The sequence below is a fragment of the Haemaphysalis longicornis genome, unplaced genomic scaffold (genome assembly GCF_048455015.1).
Source record: "Haemaphysalis longicornis isolate Haplotype H1 unplaced genomic scaffold, Haemaphysalis longicornis Haplotype H1 scaffold_1, whole genome shotgun sequence".
Lineage (NCBI taxonomy): Eukaryota > Metazoa > Arthropoda > Arachnida > Ixodida > Ixodidae > Haemaphysalis > Haemaphysalis longicornis.
The window spans coordinates 342,080,765-342,107,667 of record NW_027526203.1 but is presented as its reverse complement, the minus strand read 5'-3'; the positions used below and the strand labels follow the sequence as shown (position 1 = coordinate 342,107,667).

Here is a 26,903-nt window from a genome sequence, read left to right as displayed (position 1 = left end):
AATGCAATTAACGTAACAATGTAGGCTCATTTTTGCTATTGAACCGAAATATGGCTTGTAGGCCCCGCCCTCTTGTGATTGGCTGAGAAGACGTGACATATTGTAAGTAGTTCGCCGGAACGTGAACGTCACACATTGGCAACTTCAGGTTGTGTAAAAGTCAAAAGATTTTACATAAAAGCTTGCGAATAGCAGCTGCCACTGCCCCGAATTGGGCAAAAAAATTTACGGACAACTGGTGCCGTGAATTCACCATGAATCTGCAACAGGTGCAGTTTCGCAGAAGGTGTTTAAAACTGTTCACTAGTGAAAAAAATTTAGGCTGATTCTGAGCCAGAGATAAAGCATGTGAGTAACATGATGATAGAACAAGGAAAGAAGTGCAAAAAAAACATGAAAAGAAAGAGAAAAAAAATATTGCTTCATTCATTACTGGGCTGATCGAGTTCGAGTTTGAGGAATGAGTGAATCGGTTGCATCAGCATAGTTTGCCATTATATGGCGAAGCATTTAGCTGTTATTGCAACATCACAGAACTGACAGTCACAGCCTTCCCTTCCTGTAGCAGTAGACGATAGCATGGCAATGGTGACAGCTATGTATGTGATAATGCAGAACACAGTTTGCAAATTAACATTGGCCACATTTACATGGCTGCAACACAAGCGCAGCAAACCTAGCTTTCTACCATGTGAAATCGCGTAAACAGCACGCAACGCTCGGAAGTCACAGTGAAGTCACAGAGTACCGTATTTGCACGATTCTAACGAGCACCTTTTTTTAATGAAAATAGGTCTTCAAAAATACCTGCACATTACAATTGGACTCAAAACTCAAAAACGTCAAAAACTAAACCGCCAACTCTAAACTGAAACAAGGTGGCTCAATCAACGATGGAAGCTTCATTTAAACGCAAAGTAATCATCTCGGTGGAAATGGGAGAGAACCGGGCAGCATCCCGGAGTCGTGTGTTCGCAATTGGCGAAAACAAAGGGACCACATTTTTAAGTGCAAAGCTTCACAGAAGGGCTTTAGCTTCCCACAGCGTGTGCCGATTTCTGTTCAATAAAATGTTCTGTGCAATTTTACACACCTGTGCACAGCACTATTTCGTGTGTGCGGTATAATCAGCACCATGTTATTTTTTGTGGTTTCCAGGTGCTGAATGCTACTGCGCGTTACAGTCGGGGGGCGCATTACAATCGTGCAAATACGGTAAGCAGGCTTGAACACGTTATCTCGCCGCTGTGCTAGCTCGCTACGAGGATGTGCTTCTTTCCCAGCCATGTAAACATGGCTTTGGGATACACATTTCTGGGGCAACGGCTCATGACAAGCAGTGTCTGTGCAACACTTTACACAAGTGGCTCACTCTTATTCATTGCCGCTGTTGCCGGATGCGGTGGGCAAGTGGGGTGGCTGGCATTCGGTGGGTGCTGCGAAAGCACTCAGTCATCAGAACATCAACCACCGGGCTTGCAAAACGTATTAAAAAATACCCTAATATTGAATTGCACTGGGTATACTAAGACGATTGGACGACAAAGGGATTCGTCCCAGTCCTCTGTCGTCCAACTCGTCTTAGTTTACCCAGCGCGATTCAATATGAAGCAGTACCAACTAGCCCCATTCTACGCCCTTTTGAAAAAATAGCCCCTTTGCACATGTAGGTAAAAAAAGCGAAGCGCGATGTGCATGCCAACGAAACGCCCCACCACGGGCAGCCAATGTCTAAAGAGCCCCACGCCTTGCTGCGACCAGGTTTACTTACACGCCTTTCACAAAGGTGCAGCCACATCTCAATCCACCCCTGCTGTGTAAATGACGTGGGCCACAATTACTGAACCCCAATTATTGTCGCACTCACGCACCTTAGACTATGTTATCAAAAACTCACCTCTGAGGGGTCACTTCGTGTCCCATGTCATGCACAACATTGTTGCCAAGGATGAGAGAAAAAAAAAAAAAGAAAAACAACGGGTGCCAGGCAGAAAGTTGCAAAAGCTTATACGCACCTTCCTGGCCTCCATGAGCAGACCAGAAGGAGCACCAGACATGACCGGGGGGGAACCACATGCCATAGGGGAAGGCAATCCATAGGAAGAGCTTCGTTTGGGAGTTAGAGACCTGGGATTCCCTCCCGGGATGGAAGCTGCTGGCCCAGAATCTTTATCTGCGACAAACAGCACAATGTGTAATAACAGGAGATTACTCCTTAAGAAGAGATTCAAGAAAGAACTGTTTTGCGTTTCTCACCCCAACACGAAACTAACACCAATTAGTAATACAAAAAAAAAAACAAGGAAATGTGCATAAATAAACTGACTAACTAGGTATGATATTTAATTACCATATTTATGACTAATGCCCTCTGCTGTTAAGACATGATATTTATAACGTTAGGGGGCATGTTAAAAAATGTCAAAGTGATCAGAAATTATCCTGAGATTGCATCTCGCAGCACAGGGGCGGGCTTGGCATGCAACACTTGCTCACCATATCTGCACAATTTAACCTCCCTCCCTCAATGGATTGAGACCGCAGCTTCCTGTTGACGTCTATACCTTTTAAATAGCTTTTTCATAACAATGAACTACTAAGCCAAATGAAAAGCTCATGCAAAATGTTACAAGTCACAATAAATAAATCCAACTCTGAAAGGCCAACTGCACTGAAAATCTCGACCTCTTGAAAACCCTCTTTCCATATAGTCTGCCCAATAAGACTGCAAGGTACAAAATATGACAGATGAAACATGCGCATGAATGGCAAAAATGACGAGAGAACATAGGCAATTGTGAAAGCGAAATCGAGAAGACTGGAGCCATTACGGCCAGGCTGAAGTGACGTTGCAGCCGCCGAGCGAGCAAGCCTGTGCGCAAGCATTTAGCCGCGCAGAAGCACTAAGAGAAGTGTGCCCAGCGGAGCTTGACCAGTTCTCTTGGCTGGCCAACGAACCAAGCACCCGGCCGGCTGGAATGTCACTTGCGCACCATGGCTGTTTACGCGATACAGCTGCAGATGGAGCTACTATGAATGTTTCTATCTGATTAACAAGGCATTTCACGGGGCTACCAGCCATGCCCCAGTTGGTATTGTGGTACATACGGTATGTTGAAAATAAATTTGGCCAAGGTGAAATTTCAGTGCAGTTGGTCAACTCTGATTTTCCTTTCCCTTTTGGAGAGATGAGAGACGCTGATAGCATAAAAGTTACCCGAAGCAGGTTAAAATCAGGCCAGCACGCCAATCAGCTCAATTCATCCAAGTCAAGCAGGTTAAAAGCTGGTCACCATGCCAACCAGCTCATTTCACCTAAGCGATCCATAGCGATCTTGTGCATGACAGTAAGGGGGCATCACATGCAGATCAACGCTGCTCACCAAGCACAGGGTCAACAGCCTGCTTGGCCAACTTGCGCAGTGCTGCTGCAAAGCTCGAAGTGCGGGTGGCACTGAGTGCCAAGCTTGTGTGGCCTGGCTTCGTTGCTGCTGGTTGTAGAGGGGGTGGTTTCCCACCTGGTGGGGGGAAGCCTGCTGCACACACGGAAAAGCCAGAGCAGGCCATCAACCAAAGGGGGGGGGGGGCCAAGCGCACAACTTTGTCTGCTGCATGACACAAATTACCCGCTTACCTCAAAGGGAATTTCAAAAAGGTTGATATAAAGTGGCGTTCACACTACATCAATCACTTCAAGTGCACACAACTATGACGTGATATGAGGGAAATGTGGATAACGTCGAAGTTTGAACCAGTGAGGTTGAACTATTGAATTTCTGCAGTGCCACATTAAATCAGTTCCTCTCGCCCACAATAAACTGGGGCCTCCAACCGGTAAAAAGAGATCCACTGTCGATACAAGGACAACGGAGCATTGTGTGGGTGAATTTTGTTACCGACGGCAAAATTGGCAGCAGTCAGAAGTCCTCCCAATACCTTGCAGTCATGCCTTCCAAAAACGACTGTCTCTACTAAAAGCTCTTATACAAAGAGCCTCAGCTATAGAAGAGGATTAGTCATAGTCTAGTGAGCAAAAAGACAGGATGCAAGCCAGCAGAGGGCACAGCATGCCTGTGCACACCCCCAAAACAGGGTCACCAGGCGGTGGGGCTTCGTGACAAGAGACGCGGCATGAACAGGGCTGCCACAATAGTCAATTTTGAATCAGCAATGATGATTTTAGCTCTTGCCAAAAGCCGAAAAAAAAAATACAAATGCAGAAACTGGTTCCAATGATGAAAACAGCCCGGTTGCTCTAGCCTGCACAATGAAGACTTCCTTGCTTTCTTCCTCCTGCTTATACATTTCAGCTTTACAAGACCAAGAAATTCAAAAAAAAAAAAGATAAATATGCAAAAATAAGTCCCGTAGTATGCAAAAATAAAGCCACTGAATAGCAAAAACATGTTGGCCTATGATGAAAGATAAAATGTAATGCCCTGAATACAAATAGGCACTTGTGGTGGTAGCAGCATTATTAAGGCACAGAGTGCCAAAAGTGTGAAAAGGGGTGCTATAACCTTGTACATTTTTCCACACTGATGTGTGACGCCACCAATCATGAATGGAAACACTCAGGTTTTCCTTTTTGCTCTCACATGTACCATGAAAATGCAACACAAATACACCTGACAACTTCTGCTGAGCCCATATTGTTACAAAGCTACTAAACATTACAAAACAGGTTGCCTCCATCCACTGATGATACGCTCGGTTTCTATTTCGATTTTAGTCTGATGTTTTGCCTTTGGTGCAGAAGTGCAGTCAAACAATTACTGTGAATAAATGAGACAGCCATTGTCTTTGCTGCCTGGGAATATCAGTAAAATCTCAATGATACCGCCCAGGGTAGTAAGTAACATTCGCATCATTGAAAATTCGTACCGCTAAAAACCAATTAAACAAGCAGAAATAAAAAAAGAAAAGGCATAGAGAGTTATTTATTGTATCTACTTGCACCCACAGAAGTCTGTTGAGATCACTGAGCATGCACTCTGAAAGGCACAAAAAAATCTCGGCATATTGCCACTAGACAAAATTTTGTGGGTATGCAACACAGACACAAGCACGATAGCAAATGCGGCTTTTAAACTGTTGGGTTAAGATATATTAAGATATATTAATGTGGAATAATGCATAATAAGGAAGAATAAGATAAATATATGTGGATTAAGGTGGATTAGGAAGGACTGAGATAAATTACAAATAAATCTAACCTCCCGTACCCTATCCCTAAACCTAAGCTTAAAAGTGAACTGATCCAAACCATAAACCTTAAACATAACCTACCAGTACCCTATTCGTAAATCTAACCATAAACCACAGCTACCTTCTTACCCTATCCCTAAACGCCAAGGCTCTTCATGACAAACTTACGTGTACACCCCCCCCCCAACCCAGGTGCTGGTCATTCACAATCATAGGGCGGAATGGCCTTTTTTTTCTACAATGGCATTTTTTTTCTACAAGCGACACCTGGTGCCGATAAACCTGAGACAATAGTCAACGATAAATGCGCTTATTCTCAACATGGCAGGCACGGAAGCAATAGAAATATTCAACAATTTTGAGCTCAGCGAAGAAGGAAACAACCATTAACAAAGTAAACCAGCCATAACAGCGCTTGTCTTGTCTGGTTTTTTTTTTTCTTGTGCATTTCGTCGTACGGCACTGTTTGTTCACCATGTCAATGTAGCAACTCGCCCAACTTTCCATCCTGCTGAAGATTCCACCATGGTTTTCGCAGAGTTCGAGGAATACTGCATCGAGCAGCAGAACGAACTCCACAAAAGGTATGCGCTTCGCACATGAATCAAGGCCTACTGAAACGGAACTATATCGGCAACTATTTTGTCCGAGTTAGAAAGACCCAACTGAAGCGCTGCGGCAACTTCGGGGCCATCAGAGCCACTGAGGAACCACGAAGTCGGCCGCTGCCGCAGGGAACGAAAACAAAACTGAATCTTAAATCGGAGGATTGTATATATACAGGTAACAGCACTGGCGCCACTGACGGCGTGTAAGGGCAAACAAAAAGCGAAATACTACAGCGGCTCGTGACCAAATCGTCTTTTTCACGAATTTGCAGAGCAAAATTGTCGAGAGAAGAAGCTAACGCCGAACTTGGCAGTTTTTTCGGGCAAGGCAGCCAATCCTCTGGACATCAGAGCGAAGTGCGGCTCAAAGGGAAAAACCAAAACCGCTTTTACTTCTATTACGAGTGAACAAAAAACATGACGCGAACTCAAAGGTGTCCCTGTTGTAACCGCAAGCATGCCGCTCGACGTTGACCAGAACACGCGTAACGACTGGCAACTCATGCAAACTCGCATTGCACTGAAGCGGAAGGGAAGAGGTGGATGAAATACACGTTCAAGATACTAGACGCACGCGTCGGCTGTATCAACAATGACCGCGACTGGCTCGTGAACGTTAGTTGCGAAGATTCAGGGTATAGAGGTAAGATTGAAACTAGACACTATAGATGTTGAAGCCCAGCTAGCTGTTCTTCAGCTTAAAGGAGTACTGACACGAAATTTTCAGGTTGTGTTTTTTTTTTTCCTTAGCTATTATGGATGTCTACCAGCCCACTAATTATAGGACGGCACATTAGACAGTCGGTCACTGCGTAAATAATTCTTTAGAGCCTCCTTTATATGTGTCAAAACGAACAGTGAGGCAGCCGCCATGACAGGAGGGTGCTCGTGACATCACAGTTCCTGTCGTACCACTGCCAATCTAAATGAGTGCACGCGTCCAAACCGGCTGTGGTTTTCACTATCTCCACGCGCCCAGGCAGCACGACACCAGGCCCAAAACCCCTGACGTGTTACACACGCCAGAGCAGCGTGCGCCAACCGCAGCCAGCGCATTGGCCACATCATGGGAGCCTTCACGTCGGCAGTTTTAGGCCAGGAGGAGCAGATGGTGTTATACTGATGCCGATTGTGAAAGGGTATCCATTCTAAGCTTTCTCTTGCATGTAAAGATTAAAATGGATTTAAAATATGTTATACAGAACGGTTACTGTTGAAACTTGCTGGGAGATATCTCCATATACAAGCTTTGAAATTTCGTGTCAGTACTCCTTTAAGCACGAGACAGTGATTACTAACGAAGTCTTCATGCACAATACTGGTGGGAAAGAAACCTAGTCCGTCAGAACTGAGATCATTGCCTTTTTATGTTCAAAACGTGTAAATTCATCTTCCTGCTTTTTTTTTTTGTTTCTGGTGCCAAAAAAGTGAAATTTCATACTACTTGTTTGATTAAAATTCAAAGCAATGTTTTGGCTGCCGATGTAACAGCTTGGCAAATGTCATAGTGGAGGGTGACGGATTATATTGAGACAGCCTGGGGATCTATGCATGCAGCTAAATCTCAATACACGGGCGGATTTCTCTTCCCCCATCAAAAAACAGCCGGGAACCGAAACTGCAATATTGGAGTGACCACGGCGGGTATTTAACCTGAATTAATTTTAAAGGTTTATGCATTCTAATGACACCCGAATCTTCAAAAAATATATTTTTTCAATGTCCATGTGTAATCGAGACTTCGGGTTATTTTAAGCAATTAAATCAAAGGCTGAACACTATTTGCGAAATATTCGAAGATTTGCAAACACCTCAGTCACTTTTTTTTTTTGAAAGAATAACAACCCTAGCAATTCCCTGATTTTTGTGACCAAACTTTTCTAAACATTTCTGACACTTTACAAGTTTCCCAATAACCCCGGACTGAATTAATTAGCATAAATTTCCTACAAGAGCATGGTATTTTAAGAACAAAAACCCCTGAATACGTAAAGATCGCTCAGTACAGGGATGCATCTGGATCGCGAGTGGGTGACTGTCAAACAAGAAATGGACAGAGCTCAGTAATGATGAGATAATGTAATTATACTTTAGTATCAGGCACAGCTGCATGAGTAAATTTTAGCCTCAGTGGGTTCTGAATTTAAGAGGTGCAACATATTCCAGTAAATATACTACAGTAGAATCTCGATGATACGAATCTCGCGGGACCGCGAAAAATATTCGTATCATCCGAAATTCGTATGAACCAACACAGACCAAAAAATTGAGCGCTGAAAAAAGTTTTCGTTTATTTCTTTTCTTACTTTCGCGTGAACAAATCCGTGATTTTTTCTGCTTTTTTTAAACCCCCACGTCACAAAACAGTCCTTTCTGGAGCGCGTAACGCTTCGCCTAGATTCGCGCTTGCCTCCTCACTCCCGGTGTCCAAGCTCGCTACACGCCGCAACAGTCAAGCGTGAACCGCGTGGTGCGTTTTTGCACGCGATTCGCAGGCCTCGGCTTTGCGCGCGCTGTATTTTCACGGCCGCATTGACGATTTCGCGCCCGCGGTATCGCCTACCTCGGTCAGAAAAAGACGCTGACGACTTGCGAAACGCTCGAGACAACCCGCGGTGACTCCGCCCGAGATGTTTAGGCTTAGCACTCCGGCAGATATTTTATAGGCGCTTTCACTACCGGCGCGGATGGTGTTTTATAGTACCGTTTTCGCCAACGTTATCAGCTCCTTTACTGCACAAAAAACTTCGTGTCTGCCTTGAGCGGCATTTTAAAGAGCGGCTAGAAGCAGTCGCTCAAGCGGCCGTGCCACTTCGCGGCCGAAGCCGCCGCCATGTTGCCGCCGCCGGCAGCGGCGCGCGCAGCGTGCGAGAGGTTTCGCGGCGCGCATGGGGCGTGCGGGGCGCGTTTTCGCGAGCAGAAAACAACAGCCCGACCGTTTCCGGAGAAAAAAAGTGACAAATGGAGAGAGAGAGAGCCGTCACTTGCTTGTTCGGCAGTCGGGCGCCTCGCTGGCTCGTTCGTATCATCCGCCGGGCCGCGCAGGTCCGTTCGGAACAGCCGAAATTTTTCCCATTGCAAACAATGCAATTTTGCCGGGACTTTTCAGAAATTCGTATCATCCCGAAATTCGTATCACCCAGAATCGTATCATCGAGATTCTACTGTAGTCGGTGAGAAAATGGGGCGGAGTGCACGGTGGATTTCCACGTTGAAGTTTTCTCGGCATGACTTTACAGCCACCTAATATGTGCGCAAATGAATGCCCCTCTCGGCTACGAAAGCAAAAAAGTATCTGCACACTTCGTTGCAAATGTCGTCGAAAGACGGTAGTCACCTGCCGCCCCTTCCCCGTAAATGCCTCTTCTCTTTGCCGCCCACCTCTCACACTCTTCCCCTCCCTTCTCGCTCCAACCACGATAAACACGGTGGAGGTTCACTCAAGCCAATTCAATTTTACCGCGTTCCACTGCTTGCGCGCCATCTATTGGAACCTTTGGTTACTGTTGGACTTCTCCGAATGCCGCCAGGAAGGCTAAGGTCGGGCAGCGCAAATGCTGTCTGTATTTTTGGGTCAAAACATTGTTTTCAACAAATATTTTTTTATTTGTTATCGCAAAAATCAAGCAGCCATGTAACTTTAATAAAGGGACACTGCAAATACCCTTTATGTGTTGATGTTTCACCTCAACATATGCCCAATGTTTCCTTTTTGTTGAACAATGTTCACAAGTATGAACTGTTTCCACATTTAGTGGTTCGGAAAAACTTCTAGTTAAAGAATTTTATTCTGACTTTTAGTCGGGCGGCTGAATCGAGGGACAGACAGACAGGCACACAGACAGACAGACAGACAGACAGACAGACACCAAAATTCTCGCGTTGAGGTAGCCCAAGAAAGACTATCATCTTTAAAAAAATACGGTGCCTTTTCTTATGGTGTGAGTGTGCGTGAGCAGCCATTGCCTCAAAGGCGATTCAATAGATTGCGAGGGCAGAATTTTGCTGACAGCTTCCGGCGCCGCTGTTCGGTAATGCAGATCTCGCCAAATGAGCCAAATATTGCGCGAGTGATGCTTGCGCACTAAAAGAAAGAAAGGCAGAATACTTCGCCCACTATAAAAAGTCATTGCCGAAATAGCGACAGTGTCTGAAAATGCCTCTAAGGAGTTGTTCAGATCAAGCCTCCATCCACGATGTCCTAGCGTGAATACACAGCAATCTGTGCATCTAGCCAACCATCAGGAGGTGGCGCAGAGGAGGTGAGATAAGACAGCCCCTTGAATACATGGGTCCACAGGGCAAAGGCCCTTCAAGAGCAGGTGAACCAAATCACCATGAGGGCTTCACGATGCCCAATAAACACAGAAATTAAGAAAAGCTCCTCTCGATGGACCTTTGCAGGAGAAATAAAACCAATAAAGAAAACCTAATTTGGTCCGTTTGCACAGGACCCGAAAAGAGAAGTGAGCGCCGAGTAACCCTTTTTAAAACGACAGTCTGTCTTAGGCTACTTACATGCAAAAATTTTGGTCGGCCTGTCTGTATGTCTGTCTATCCCTTGATTCAACCATCCGGCCAAAAGTTATGAGAACTGTTGAACAAAATGCTTATATAGGCAAAACATTTACAAACTATTCAATCTAGAGGCAATGTTTATACTTGTCAACATGTTGTGCAAAAAGAAAACATTAGGCATAGAGCAGGTGAACCAAATCACCATGAGGGCTTCATGATGCCCAATAAACACAGAAATTAAGAAAAGCTCATCTCGGTGGACCTTTGCAGGAGAAATAACATCAATACAGAAGTGACATTTTCAGTGTTCTTTTAATAATACGGGGCTGTTTGATTTTTCAATTTAAAAAAAATGCCTTGAAAATGTTTTCACCCAAAAATACAAAAAGCGGTCGCGCGACATTAGCCCTCATGGCGGCATTCCAAGAAATCCAACAGTAACCAGAGGTTCCGTTAGATGGCGCACGAGCAGTAGAACGCGGTAAAATTGAACTGATTTGAGGAAACCTCCACCGTGTTCACCGTGGGAGGGGCGATACGGGAGAAAAAGAGCGTGAGAGGTGAGCCGGAAAGAGAAAAGAGGCATTTACGCGGCAGGGGACTACCGCCTTTCGACCAGGGGGGTAAAGCGAGCTCCGAGACCGTACGAATCGTGGGCGCTGACATGATACAATTTCCATGGTTGCCAGATCAATTGTATTCAGTCTTCTAAAAAGTTGTTCCGTAATTAATTAACTAAAACAAAAAATTGAAGCAAAATAGTTACAAATAATTGCTTCAGTACTTAAAACTAGCTTTATAAAAAACTTTTAGTGTAATTAAGCTCTTATTAGCGGTGAAAGAGTAACTGTGTAGTTCAGTTTTGGTTTCGATTTTCTTTAAGTGTGCTATGAAGTGGCGAGGCCCTTGCGCCTGACTTGCGTAGTGTGTGTGTGTGTGTGTGCAGTCTTCAGCTCAGATCTGCGTGCGTGCAAAACGAGTACAACTGGTACAACTCGGATGCACGCGCTGAGCAAGTGCGTCCCCGGGCGCTTGCGAGGCTGTCATTCTTTTTTCACGTTAAGCACCCTATCTATTGCCCCTGAACTGACGCCGGAACAGCGATTCTGATCTCCGCAAGTTCACTACAGGCTACGGAGTGGCAGCCAGCGATCGTTCCCGTTGGAAGAGAAATAAAAGGAGCTTTTATAATCGTTCGGTTCCAGTTGTTTTATTCATGGAACTTCTTACAGCACTTCGTGCTTCGAACTTTCGCGCAAACGTTCGTGAAGGTAGAACGAAAAAATAGGTAACGAAATGCGGTTTCTTTTTTAATCAGTCAACGTTCTCTCCTCGCGCGCTCTGTGAGGTAAATTACTGCCATTCAATACTGCGCATTCAGTCCCGCAAGCTTTCCCTTTGAAGTGGTGGAAAGCAGCTAGAACTTGACTAATACAGACAGAAAGGAAAACGGGACATGCCGCCGACTATATTTAGCATACTCCCTTGGCATGCATTCTTCCACTCTGTTGGCATGCGATCGACGGCGCTCTTTCGTTCCTGTGCTTCAAAGCGCCGCGACTCACCGGAAATATCAGCGTTGGCCCATGCGATGTCTTTTGTGTGTGTGTCAATATAGGCTTTACATTGACCTAAAGCCACAGTCAGTTCACTACACTTCGTTTGAAAAGCATTGAGCGACTCGCAAAATGTTACAGAACGGCAAATAAAGCGGCACAGCGCAAAAATGCACGGAGATCATACGGAGATTCATTTTCTGTGCACCCAGTACGGATCAGCTGACTCCTTGGCGTCCTCGCGCATGCGATCAGTCGTATTCGAGCTTGCGCGCAAGTGTTGCGTGAGCGTTGCCACATCTTGCTCAAATAGTCTCAGTACATACAAGTCGCACGTACGCTAAACCGAAAACACGTCGGTTACCTACCCACAGGAGATAAACTACGCAATGCTGTCGACGCCGCCTACACAAAATCCGCCTGGCCAGCGGTCCGCCATGTTACAATTTCTCCCGGCATGCTTCGCTAGCCGGACGCGGAAACACCGCAGTAGCACGTTGCCAGATTACAACCCATCGCTTTCGCCGTTTTTAGTAAGCAAAAGCTCATCTGGCAACATTCAAATCGTTGTATCATGTCTGCCACCGTGTGTCGTACGGTTCCAATGCATTGGCTCAGCGGCGCGCTTTCCCTCTAGAGTCAGTATATTATCTCTATGCTTTCGACGGCCTTTGCGGCGAAGTGAGCAGATACGCGGCCATTTTTTCCCCCCCTGCCGAATCACGGAGAACACGTGAGCGCACCTGAATAATTTCATTCATCCCATCTTTCACTTGGCTCGCGCCCGTCTACTGTACAAGGGCACACGAAACGAGTCTCCGCCTCCTGGTCCCACACGTAACCGCGTGAAGAATTCTTGGCAGCGCCCCCCGTGCCGGACGTCTGGAGACGCGCGCGGCGGACGAGGAAGCCCTCCCGCGATCGCTCCCGAAGCACGCGGCTGCGCATTCATTCCCCCGGGGGCGACACGGCAGTCCAAGCTGCCCGCTCCGTCGCTGCACGCTCGGCGAGCCCCCGAGACCGTATCCGAGATGGGAAACCGCGCAACACGGCCTTCGTCTAATGATAGGCGCCTCATGAAACATGGCGGATTCGTTTCGTAACTGAAAGCCAACAAGAACGACCCACTCATACGGTTCAAGGTCGTGTTTATTTTGTAGAGTTCCAACGCAACTCCGACGGGGGCCACGTGTGTGGCGTCTGTGTCTGGTCCCGCCACTCTTGAACGACGTCAGCGAACCCGCGTCCAGCACAGCGGTTTGCTAGCGTTAAAACTGGAAGTTCTTAAACTGGAAGTTCTGGAAGCACAAGCTCGAGGGCAAGACAATTGTTTGCAAACTGGTGGCATTTTTACATCGAAGCTGTACATAGCCGATGTAGTCACCATCCGGCGGTGGTAGATGTCCTTCCGTCAACGCGTTGTGTCGACAAGAAACATTTTCGTCTCCAGTTTCTCGCGAGTGCTCTGTAGCTCTCAGTCTAATGTAGGCACTTGGAAAAAAAACATACTGAAACCGGCCGCTAAGACTATCCTTAAGCCGAGTTTGATTTACTTGTCAAATATTAGTTCACAGTGAAGTTCAGAGTGGAAGGGCTAATGAGTTTTATTTAACTAGATCATGCTTGTAGGACGCCTGACGAAGGATATTCTGAAATATATAGTCTTTTAAGCCACATAGTGCCAGAAAATATAAATACCAGGTGTAGTAGAACAATATCAAGTGATTTTTTTTTCTTTCCGCAGTCAATTTGGTCCGTTTTAGAAACCAAGGTTATCTCCCACAAAGAAGTTTCCTTCGGCAGCTACGCAGCAACGGAGGCGTTGTTTCGGTTATATTGCTGGCGGGCTTCAATGTTTTTTGTTTTTGTTTTTTAAGCTAGTTAGTTACGCTCGGTGCTTCTAGACATTTCCCAAATTGCCAAGATGAGCTGGAGGAATAAAGAGTTGCAGGGATTGAACTACGGTTGGTAGGGACCTTGGAGAACCACAAAATTATTTCTGGACATGCAGCGTTGCCACTGTACAGCAGCCAAGGCTGCGCAGCGCCTGGCTGCATACCTCCCCACCCTCTTCCAGAGTTTTTCAGACTTCCCCATGAAACGCTTTATTGGCAGTCTTTCTAAATTTCTAATGGGCAGGGTCAAAAGTAAACCGGTGGGAAAAGCCGACTGCCACAAAAATAACCACCGAGCATCGGCTGATTTTACATTTGCCCATTCCCGCCTTTGTGATACATACGGGGTCAGATTGCAGTGTGTACCACCTTCCGGAAGTCTTTGGCATCTGGCCTTGAGAGAAAATTCATTATTTGTCACATGCAATCCTGCGACAGAAGAATCGGGGCTCCCTCTTCAGGTGTGGTTCAGGAGATCCAAGACACGCATCTTTCCTACTGACCTTTCCAAACCGAGTCGTGAGGTTGTTTGAAACCATAGCGGCACACACTTTTCTCGAGCCCAATACGCCAAATAGGTTTAAATTTAACTCACTATTGATCATTCGAACGTCAACCGACTGACGTCCCGTGGGTTCTCGCTCTTTTTTTTTTTTTTTTTTTCCCTGGGGTTCCCGTGCGATGCTCGTCTTCCACTTCTACAGCTTTTAAAAATCCTCTGCGCTACCTGGTCACTTCTGCACTGGGTAGGAAATGTTCTTAAGGCCTGTGTATTTTTTTCAAAAGTAATAGTCGTCAATCTTTACAAAGGCTTCTAAAGAACAACATGCATGATTGTAAGTTTCCCCGGTCAATTTTCTAAAGCACAACACAAACACTACTTGACTTCAGATGCGCTCAATCTGGTAGGAACTGCAGAAAGTTGAAACTTACGCTCAGTTAAAGGGACCCTGCAACACTCTTTTCATCTTTTTTTTCCCCCCCGAAATAGTAACCCTACAAAGCCCAAACATATTTCCAGGCAAATATAAATTCCACACACGCGTGTGGAATTGGGGCTGAATATGACTTCATTCATAAAAAATAAAAATGAATTTGCATATCAGTAAATATTTGATTTGATTGTTGGGATTAATGGGCCGACACTACACAGGCGATGAGGCCGTAGTGGAGTGCTACACGGATTAATTTTGACCACCTGGGGGTCTTTAACGTGCGCCGAAATCTCGAACACATCAGTAAACATTCCATTAATGTATCGTATATGATACAGTGGGCTTTTCTGCTACCTCCTGGCCAGCAACAGTGTCATGGCTTGTGATATTCGAAGAAGTTGCGTTACTTTTTCAGGCAGTGAGGTACATTGCACTTCACTAACACAACTGCGCTAAACGTGCTAGCACTGGGTACGCAGCTCCTGCACTGAAGTCGCTTCCTCGTCAGAATTGGAAGATGCCCAGACATGTCTCTTCGAACGTCATCTTGGGGCTGATTCGGCGTGACCTTCGTCTTTTTTGCGGAAGGCGAAGGGAAACTGGTCGGGAATCCCTTTGGCGCTTTTTCTGTGGAGATCAGGCTTTCTGACAGGTTGGCAATGTCATCAGCTTGAGTGGCCGCTCCTTCAGCTGACGGCTCTGGATCCTGTGGACATTCCACGCATTCATGACGCAGATGAACATAGCTTGGTATATGAGATACATGTGCCAGCGCCCGGAGCAGCTGAGAGCTGTGTTAGAAAGCGTATCAGAAGACTCGAAAATTGTGCCATCAATGACGACCCACTTTATCAAATTGATACACGGAAATTTGAAGCCACTTCACACAGTGGACGCGGGCTTCGAAAACGACAACAAAGCGATCATTTTGGTCGTGCAACATTTTCTGAAGAAAATGAACAAATGCAGGACGAAAGGAAATAGTACTCGCTGTCTGTCGACTAAAATGGCGCCAGTTGGACGTCGCCGCGCGAGCTCCCGCGTGCGGCCGTATCTCGTATGGTATCTCGAGCTGCCAGCAGACCTCTGGTAGCTCGAAAAAAAAAGAAAACATGACGTCGACGCCGCCATCTAGTGGGAACAATTAGCACCAAGTATTGCATTAACCAGAATTCACGCCTCCGTTAAATGTTTCGATATAAAATGAGTAAGATATATTGTAATAATTCCGCAGTTACCTATATTACCTTGCCGAACACGATTTTAAAAGCATAAAAGAGCTCGCATCTGAACCATTGGAAGCATGGAAGGCTGGAGTAGGGGCGGAGATTTTGCTCGCTCTTCTGAAAAAAAATTGTCATCTATCGTACTCCTGATCATCATGTAGCAAGACTGTAATAAACAACATCAACTAAGATTACTTGTATGAAGCGCCAAGCGCAGTGCATTTGCTGTACCGTAAAGTTCCGAAATAACGCCCACCCAAACTACAGTGATATCAAGTGGAAAATACCAGATGGGAGAACTTTCGGGTCAGGTGCGAAAAACTACGAAAAGGTGGCCGCACCGCCAACCAAAACTGCGGAGATATCGAGAAAAAATTCGAGACGGGCGAACTTTCGTTGGTCAAGCGAGGAAGGGACGAATAAGTGACCGCATCTACACATGAAGAGATTATTCGCGTTTAGTTCGTTCACTCATCGGCGCCAATGCCGTCGATTTTACGGGATGGGCAATCTTTGGGGTCTTTCAGTAAATATATATAGTACTTCACCAGTAAAAGGGGGTGGGCGATGTTTCGGGTGAGGGCGTTCTCTGGGAACTTTACGGTAATCTAATCAAGACGCGAGCGTACATTTCGCCGGCGCAGGGAGCTCGCTATTACAGTCGCTTGAAATTCTAGCCGCTGTATCGCTATGTAGCGACGGTAAAAGTAAGTTACCGTTCTCGGAAACTCTCGCGCATGCAAAGTCGACTTCCGCAATCACGGTGTACGCAGTACCTCCTGCTCAAAGTCCGTAAGGACTGAAAAGGTAGCTTTAGAAAAAAGGGGGCGTCGTCGTTCCATGTGCGACCACCTCGCTGAAGTAACACCATGGTAACGACGACGCTGTAAACCAACGAGGGTAACCGCCGCAGTCAAAAGTCGCGGACATTCCGGCGGCCAACCATGAAATGAGTGCTTCGCCTCGGACGAGGTCGGACTTCTACGTCATCACAAGCCGCCGAGCCAACAAATAGTTCTATCTTGTCGGGGTAATAACTTTTGTTGGCGTGAGCGAATATGCTTACTATTTTACAAGAACTATAGAGTAGATTTCTGACACAAACAAAAACACTTTGAAATCCATCTCAGGGACACTTTGCCTCGCCTCTGTACGAGGGACCACAGCTCGTTCGTCTTCCTCTATCGCACACGGTTCTGCGCCGCACGCGCCCTCGTGGCCTTCCTTCGCGGCGCGCGCTTATCGCTGCGGCGGCGGCCTCCTCGCCTTCTTCCGCCACGTCCCGCGCACGGGTCCCGTGCACGTCTCCTTTCCCTCCTCGTCTATATCTCCCCTGCCGCCTATCTCTCCCCGTTATCGGGCCGCTGCTCTGTGCCCGGCGCTTGCGGAAGGGGATGTGGTTTGACCTCCAGCGCTCAAGGGCAAAACTTGTCACCCCGCGAAGACTGCCCCAGGTAGCGTAGTGTAGCTTGCGCTACACTAACCTGGACATCAATGAACACAGATGAAGCAGAGGGCGACTTGGCAGCCACTTTCTCGCCCGCGCCTTATGACGACCAAGTGACTGTGGGATTGGCGGCCGTCGACCAAAGCCACCCCATGAAACAAAGTGGTAATTCTAGTTACGCTTGATCGAGTCTTTTGAACGCTAACCTGGAGAACACACACTAATAAGTGTTTTTTAGTATTCCCCCGATTACGTCCCTGCTGACATTGTATATAAATTTGAAGGTTCTCCAATATTTCTTGTGTTTTTTTTTTTCGGCAAAAATAAAACGCCTTTCCGGGTTGGAGTGCAGTTCACTCATTACGAAAAGCTAGTTGTTTCAAATTAAAGATGTTTTTTTTTTTATCTCCGTGGTTCCTCTGGTAGAAATGAATAAAGCTGAAAAGGGCGAAGCCTTTTCTGCTCGCAAAAACCCTCCGCATGGCCATGCATGGCCCTCCTGCCTGCGCGCACGAACCGACGTACGCAGCTGCAGCTTGTCGGCGCTAGCCGGAATGGAAGCGATGGCGAAAACAGCTACACATGCGGGAAAGGGGACGAAAGTGTGGGGAACACTTTCCTGCAACGACACCCAGAAGCATCGGCTTTGGCATACTGACACGGCATTACTACAACTGTGACTAACTGCTGTAACTTGCATCAAGGAACACCAGGAAGAGACATTGCTGCCCTTGAAGCGTAAGGACACGAATGCACCCTGAACGGTGGCGTTATCTGGAAAAGCACCAGCAGGCGCCAACAGGCGCACGAAGAGCGCCCCATCCGACTTTTTGCGAGGCCATTACGCATCGAGCTCTCGAGCGTGTCGTGACAGCTGTGGCCGTCCGACCACGACAGGCATGTTAGCCGAGCAGGAAGGGCTTGCAGAGAGCAGCATCATCAGGCCTCGCGCCTGTCGCCAAATAGTCTCAGCTGGCTGACACCCCAACCCGCCGCACCACCACGCTGCTCGTCCATCAGTGGCCGGTGGCTGCTGGAGGAGGCAGTACCCGCGCGATGGTGCTGCTGCTGAGCCTATAGGACGCGGGTTTGATTCTCGACGGACACGTTAGAGATCCCAACGTAGTCGAAATTAGCTCTATACTACGTACCCTCGGCGCGTCATAGTACTCGAAACTATTTAGGGCGAAAACCTTAAGTGCCCCATTCTGCGAAAAACCGTTGTTCTGGTTGTCGTTGTCAGGTCAAGAAAATGGCCGCCGCTGTAAGAGCAAATAAAAAAAAAACAGAAGCCCCTCCGTGTAACGACAACGATGGTTGAAACGCGAAGCTTTCTTGCGTGCGAAAATCAAATGGCGAAGTGCCAAAGTCACAGCCGCTGCAATCCAAGTCAAAGCGTCAACGATCAGAGTGCAAACCGCCTGAAAGTCGAAGTCCAAACTAAGACTGCAGCAAACTACGAATTCCTCACGAGAAAGCGGAGCCCCCCTCCCCTTTACACACACACACACGTAATACCACCCACCCACCCACCTATTCACTTTTCGTCGTCGTCCAAAATCCAAACTGCCAAACTGCCAAAGTCCAAAAGCAAAGCCAAACGCCCTCGCAACGAACCCAAAAGAAATGATGAGCGACCCGAATGCGATGATGGCGCAATTGGATGCACGCACGTCGGCTCATAACGCGAGGGACCCATATTCGATTCCGACCACACGAAGCGTTTTTTTTTTTTTTTTCCTTGTTTCATCATCATTGTGTAAAGTTGGCTTTCCTTCAGTGCGTTTTGGTTACGACACCGTGACCACTTTCATCGCGTTCATAAATGAACACATTTGTGACCCAACGAGATTTGAGCCCAAGTCTCCACAGCACGACGGGATATCCGGTCGTGCTCCACACTAGCACCCGTTGCACTACCACTGCGCTATCCCGGGTGTTGCCAGCGGTGGAACAAAAGTTGCTGTCGTTGATGTTCCTTTGATCGGGGCACATAGGGGCATCAGCCAGGAATCAGGCGCTTAGAGCAGCTGATATGCCTGCTTCACAAACTTCGCGAAACTATGAGCTGGAACCGCAAAAGTAGCATAATACTGTGTGTTGCGTTAAGTTTGACCGTGATGTTACGTGAGCAGAAGACAAGAAGCCGGTCGAAGTAGTAATTTGCACCAAAAGACGAGGAAGGGAGCTAAGATAGAGAGGAAACACGATGTGGCAGAAAGAAGTTAATATTGCCGGGCTATCGTCTTCAAAGCACGTAAGCAGACTGAAGTGCCATGAGGAATATTTTTCTTCATTAGCTAGGTAGTACACCGAGCGTTGCTAACCCCCGCCTTTTTTTCGAATTCGAAGAAAGCAAACATCAACACCCCAACCCTAGATATTAACAGCCGTCGTTGTCAAGAGTCAAGCCACCACTGCCTAAGGCATCCCTGATAACGTCATCAGAACAAAATAGGTGACAAAACTGCTATCCCCAGACGGATATGTCAAAGTCGTCATTCCAGAGAGAGAGAGAGAGAGAGAGAGAGAGAGAGAGAGAAGAGGCAGCTACATGCACCCTTTTTTTTTCTCTCTCTCTCTCTCTTGTACGGTCCTCCAGCCAGGGCCCAGACGCTGAGTGACACACGGCTGGGTAGTTTGCGCGAAAAGTGTCGTAGCGCAGCGCTCGTCGCCGTGCCGCGCGGTAACTGCAGCGACTGTGCATGGCCTGACATGAGGAACGTGCAAAAATGCATAGTAGGGCGTGGATGCCTACGCCACAGCGTCTCGCACGAAAAGGGTCGGCGCCAATCAGCAGAGTTCGCGTACGATTCGCGATAAGAACCGGCGACCGCGAACCCACCGGCTCCACACCACGCACGCGCTCGGCGGGGAGGGCAGGTGTGAGCACAGGTGCGCAGGCGCGCTTCCGGAGGTCTGCCAGCAGCTGCGCGGTTGCGCAACGCTGCCGGCTGCTATCGACCTGTGCACGCAGCGCTAAGTTTGTTCGCCCTTTGCGTGCACGCACAACATTACGCACCGCCGCCAGTCTGAACAGTCTCGCAGGGCGGCCGGCTTCCACCTACACTCGAATACAGGTGACCCGCGCTCGACACGCGATACATAAAAATTGCAGAGCACGCAGTAAGGAAAGAAGCGTTGCCGTCCAAGCTTGCCCTAACCTCTTGCGGCGAGGTCTCGCTGAAGGTGACACGACAAACCCGTCCACTCAAGCCGCTTCGTCAACCCGCTATTTCAAACATCTACTGGGCACACACTGTGGGAGCTGGCAAAAGCTGTCGACGTCACGAGGAAGGGGGATGGGGGGAATGTCAAGGGTCAATGTTCATCTCGGTCGCTACATGTGAAGCATTCTCGCCCGCATGGACAATCCACTGCTGACTCCGAGAACCCTTCCGTGGAGGCTAGGACACGCCACTACAGCATGAGCGGCACACGCTTATCCTTCTTGTGGGAATCGCTGCGAACCGTGATCCCGATTTCGTGTTTGCTAACGGGAAGAAACGCGAGTCGCACTCAATTGAGGCGCAGCAGCTATAGCAGACGGCGAGCCCCGCACGTGATACCAGGCGAGCGACGCCACTGTGCAACAGCGCTGCTCACCAACATATTCTAGCATGATTCTAGAACACAGAAATTATAGCTGATTCTAGCTCACAGAAATCAGGAGTCATGGCGTTTAACGATGCATAATACCGAGCCAGTAAGGGTTAACCAGATATCCATGCCAGTAGCAAAGCGGTATAAATACTTGGTGATACATTACACAAACGCCCACAAAGCATACCCTGCAGATAAAAGGGAGGCGAAACGCGGCTATAATGAAAACATTCAGACAATGGGGAGTGCATAAGTATGAGGGGGTACAAGCAAACTGCGAAGGGGTAATGGTACCGGCGCCCACATTTCCGCATGCCGTACTACGTATACTTAAAGGGACCATACGACAACTTTGGTTCGTTCGAAAGATTGCCTCGATTGAACACAGACACCAATTTTCCCGCAACCTTCACTCAAATACCAGAATAGGCATGCGACCCACCAGCTACTTTCCGGCACAAGAGCTACGACACATTACGGCACGCTCGTGCGATTGGCTGAAGCCGACGAAATCAAGCGCAAAAAAAAGAGCGCCAATCCACCCTGTGAAGGTGATTGGAAAGCGAAGCTGTAAACGACACCCACAACGATTACAATGCGACGTCACTTGAAATCACACACGTGGCTCTACAAAGAGTGAAACCAGATATTCCTTGGTTTAATCAATGCTAAGGTTAAATCAATGCATGATTTATGAGCGCTGGTTGGTTGGTTGATTTGTATTGGTGAAGCACATGAAAACTCTTTTTTATATAAAATTAAGGGAAGCTCAAACCCGGAATTACACAATCGCACTTCTCCGTCTCTGCCGCCGCCGACGGAGGCGACAAGATTGGCGGCAAAGACGGGGGAGCAGTGAGATGACATGCGCTGGTGTGAGCTTCCTTTATAACTCCTGGAGCATGTGCAAGTGTGAGCTTCCCTTATAACTCCTAGAGCATGTGTAAGACACGCACACTGCCGCTAACGCGCCGTGGGCGGAGCGCACAGCGGCGCGAGAGGTCGCGTGACGCTATCACGTGGCATTGAGCGAGATCGCAGGGGGTAAACCCGCAAATGTGCTCGGTGAGTGCACCGTCTCTCTCCTGCGACATCGCGTGGGCTCGTAGCTCAATCGGCAAGACAACGGGCTCTCGCTCCATTTCTATATTCGTTCCAGGTTCGATTCCTGATGGTGCCAGTAGCTTCTTTTATTTGTTCGCTGGAGTTTTCTGTTGACACCAACGGTCGCGACAGAACCCTTGGGAGGCAGAGGTAAAAAGCTTCGCTTCAAAAAAAATTAGCCCAGCTTCACTGACTTAACGTCGCGAACGCTAATGTTAACAGCGAAGCTGCCTGGCGTACCCTTCATAGAACTTGTAAAAGCCAGCAGATCGATTCCCGGTCGCGCCAATTCATTTCTGCCGTGTTTCACTGCTCGCGGCATCTAGCAGAACCTTTTGTTACTTCTTAACTTGGGACACTGCCATGAGGGGGCGACGCAAGCGCTTCGTGTTCTTGCACGGCGTATTTTTTATTTGCCATCGCAAAAATGCCGCCATGTATTTTTAATTACCCGAACGATGCAAATATCACTCATGTATTGCTGTTTTGCCTCAAATGCTTAACGTTTTCTTATTGCTCAACAATGTTGACCAGTACCAACACTGCCACCAGGTTTAGCAGTTCAGAAAAGCTTCGCCAATATTAGCGCCTCGTTCAAGCATTCCTTCATCTTGCTGCACGTGTGCTTGGCGCTTGCTCTCCTCCACGCTAGGCTACGCCCTCTCCAAACCGCTGCGACCGCCACATTTCGGCCAATGAAAGCCTCGACCAGGAGCAGCTTCGCTGTTAATAAACAGGTGTTCTAAGTTCGAAAAACGATCTATTTGTGCTTTAAATACAGTCATTATTCTTTTTGCAGCAGTAAAATTGGTGGAGTATAGTACGAAAGTACCAAACGAACCCGTGCACATGTACAGTCGGGATCAATTTGAAGGTGACCGCGGCAACATCGACCAGCGGGCCTTTCCATCTACACAGCGGCCGTTTTCAGAACTTTGGAGATGAAGGCAGCAGTGCGTTCTTGCCCTCGTTGTCTCTTGCATGATACAACCCTCACACAACCAGTAGCATATATAGCGCTGCTGCTTGTTTCTTTGCCACCCACCGTCAAATTGACCCCGACTGTGCGCTACTACGCCGATACGGTACATACCGCCGGCCAACGCTGCGAAAGCCCGCCCTGCAGACTTTTAGGACACCGGCTGGCATAAGGCACGTTCCCACTTGCGACTAGGGCACGTCGCACGACGGCCCGTGACGCTTGTCGCGCGACGAGGCGGTGTTCACACTTGCGACGAGCGATGACGCGACTGCGTTTAGCGGAGCTGTTACCTGTCCTGTACAACTTCCTTAGTGCTTCCAACATTGGCACTCAAAGAAAAACATGTTAGCACGACAAGAACATGTAGAAATCACTCCAGAACCGGTCGTGAAAAAAATGATCCCGGAACAAAAACTTATGGCCCCGGAACTCATGGCCCCGGAACAAATGGTCCCCACTCCAACGGAGGAAAAAATGATCCTATCAACTGCTGCACCAACGTATGAGCGCTTGTGTACGGGAAGGAGAGGGCCGATGTATTTATGTTTATATACAGTAGACTGGCGATAATTCAAACTCAAAGGGACCCCATGATTTTGTTTGAATTATCAGAATTTTGAGATATCAGAAGTTCTCATAAATATAACTTAATAAAATGCTTTGTTGGGCGAGTTGGTCCATGGGATCTTTCGATATCATAAATAAAAATGGGGGCAACGTACCAACGTGTGTAGTAACAAAACATTCAAATATATAAATAATACAACATTCAAACATAATACCGTATTTACCCTATTCTAACACGCACTTTTTTTCCGAAAAAATAGGCCAAAAAATCGCATGAGCGTTAGAATCGGATACAAAACCGAAACTGCCGAAACAGCGGAAATTTCGTCCCACCCGTCGCCATCGCCATCTCAAGATGGCGCCAAATCTTTTAGCAACGATTTTTCGGACGCAGCAAGCCTAGGCACCTAGGCTTTTCTATCGGCGTTCACACAAATCGTCAAATTGTTTTACTTGCGCGCTTGATAACAGCAATGGCAGCAGCGGCTCCCACGCGTTCAAAACGAGCGGTCGGCTGAAGCGTGCACTTCTGGAGAAGCTCTCGGGATGGGCGTGCGAGGCGTGGGCCACGATCCCATAGACCATTGTTGAAGGTTTGTTCAGAAGTGTGGCATCGCGAACGCGCTTGAAGGCACCGAGGCCGAGATGTTGTGGTCAGCGGAGAGCGACGAGGAGTGAGATGAGTGAGATTACTTCGGGAAATAAATCGCTCATTTCTCTCGCATTCGTTTGTCTCGGTCACAAAGTCACGTGCGCGTTACAATCGAAGGTGCAAGTTTTTTCGTTTTTTTTTTTTGCCAGGAAAATCGGGTGCGCGTTAGAATCGGGGGCGCGTTAGAATCGAATAAATACGGTACTCAATTGATATTCGCACTCTGAAAAATAAAATAACGAATGGATGACAGCTTTGTCTTTGCATGAGAGTTCAAAACAAAGTTTTCGATGCCAGCCAGGCCACCAAGTTTAATGCAAGAGTTTTCTGCACTGATCAAGAACTTGCGGATCCCAGCAATGTGCTCAAAGGATGCAAATGTGCAGCTATAGAAGCGGCAAGTGCAGCAGATATTTTCCGGCAAGGACAGGCAAAAAGTACGAATTTACCGAATTTACACAATGGTGGTGTTTGAATTTAAGCGGCTCTGAAATACGCTCAAAACATAGCGGGTCAACCAAAATTTGTAAATTTGTTTGAATCAACCGAAAGTTTGAATTATTCGAGTTTGAATTATGGCGAGTCTACTGTACTTGTATTTGTGTACAATGTATTTTCTCAGCGCATAATACATGTATTTACTAAGACTTAATTTACCTAACTTCTCATAGTACGTACGTACTATGAGAAGTTAGGTAAATTAAGTGTGTGCGTGCATCGGTCGTCTTTTCTTGTTTTTTTTTTTTTGTTGTTGTTGTTATTCCAGGTGTCGTGCAAACCAGTGGGAGACCGTTTAATCAAAATCTGTTTCCTGTATAGCATCTGAGCCATCTGCAGCCCTCGCCCACTGTTTAAAGTATATGCAGTGACGGGCTGCAGGATTTTTTTTTAATGAATGCAGTTTTTCCATAGACCGGAGCACTACAGCTGTGGTGTAAATTAAGCTGGCAGACGTACAATGCTCGTGCGGATATAAACGTTTAATAACGCTTGAGAAGCGAGTCACAGTTGGGCTCGTGCCGTCAGCTTATTTACAGCGATGGCAGTGAAGCATAGAAAATGTGAGTGCGTCCGGTACCGCTGACCGCCAGTCAACATAGCGCTGCACTGGTGCATGCATGGTGTTTGCCAATTTATTGTTCTTAAAAGAACTTTGCTCAATGAACGCTTTTTTTTTTTTGCGTTAGATAAGCTGCATTACAGCGCTCATCCCCTCAAATGTTTCAGTGACTGCAGCTCGGTTCAAGCAATTCTGGACCACAGATAACTTTGCAGCTCGAAAACTTTTCCTTTTTCACGAAAATAAGCAATACTTAGCTATTATTACTCCTGTTCTTTTTTTTTCCTGCAATGTATAGAGGGCTGCAGGACAACACGCTTTGTTCGTGTTGCCGTCGTGTTCCGGGGGCGTGAACTTGTGCTGAAGGCAGCAAGGGAGCTCATACTCGTAGCTGGTCCCCACCGACAATATGTATTATTGTTCGCGACTACATTTGGGCACAGATATATGTCAGTTCATTAGCACAAACAAACATTTTCCCCGTCTCCTTGACGGCTTTACGCTGGTAAAAATTGCAAGAACCAAACGGGGTCACAGAGGCCATCGTTCAATGAAAAGCCGACGCATGGGGCGAGTTGGTGCACCACCGCCCCTTAGAGGAGTACTGACACGAAATTTTCGTGTTACGTTTTTTTCGCTGCTATGCGTGCCTACCAGTCGTAAACATGCAGCGTAAACATTCATTTACGGCGTCGTTTATTATGACAGGAGGTATCACGTGACGTCACCATTCTTTCCGCATCGCTGCCGCTCCGGACGCGCCCGCCAAGACCGGACGAGGTCTTCACCGTCCCCACGCGCCCGGGCAGCATGACGTCAGTCCCAAAACCATGACGCGCACACACGCCGGAGCAGCGCGCGCCAACCACAGCCAGCGCGTCGGCTTGTCACGGGAGCCCCGACGTCGGCAGTTTGGGGCACGGTGTAAGATATATTATTAGGTGAGGACACAGCTTACAAAACGAACGTGTGCTCTTTGTTTTGATAAAGTCGCCAAACTGGCGCCTCTGAGACCGTTGATTGCAGCGCCCTCCAGCGGCAGAGAAAAGAGGCTGCCCGAGCGCCACCCACTCGGAGGTGTTCGGATCTCTTCGGCTCCTTCTCGGGCCTTCTCGGCAGCTTCCGTAACCGGTCGTCTGCTCGATTTCTGCTTCCCGCAGCTTGGCTGGTTCCGCCGACCGTGGGTGCAGACGATAATTGGAAGAAAGCCGTGCGAACGCCTTTGCGCTCGGCCCAGTGTTTCAACGTGTTCTGAGCATGTGTTTTGAGTCGGGAACAATCAAAAGAAGGTATAAAACACTAAACTGAAGGGAATGTGTGCCTTGGTGGCCGTTGAGCGCTCACACAAACGAGATTTTATGCTGCGCTTTTTATGCTTGCGCAAAGAAAAATTGGGGTGCAAATTTTTTATATTTGGTACGTACTGCAACGGATGGCAAGAAATCGTGACTGTAATCAACGTTACCTGAGATACTAAACGAATGAATGCGTGCTCTGCAACCATCCCCAGCAGAAAATGATGCTACTTGCGGTCAGCATTTT

At 47.5% G+C, this 26,903-nt stretch overlaps 1 protein-coding gene across 3 annotated transcripts in view; it reads right to left on the bottom strand.

The window, feature by feature from the left end:
* LOC144153167 (uncharacterized) overlaps positions 1-26,903 on the bottom strand; it is a 123,037-nt gene that overhangs the window by 53,062 nt on the left and 43,072 nt on the right. For 2 of the 3 annotated variants that reach the window (XM_077684833.1, XM_077684818.1), the window contains exons 3-4: positions 3,384-3,536; positions 2,016-2,173 (exon numbers count right to left, since the gene is read on the bottom strand). In XM_077684833.1, the coding sequence (XP_077540959.1) occupies positions 2,016-2,173; positions 3,384-3,536 (311 nt within the window). The remainder of the gene's footprint in view (positions 1-2,015; positions 2,174-3,383; positions 3,537-26,903) is intronic. The other variant, XM_077684824.1, reaches the window with a different exon arrangement.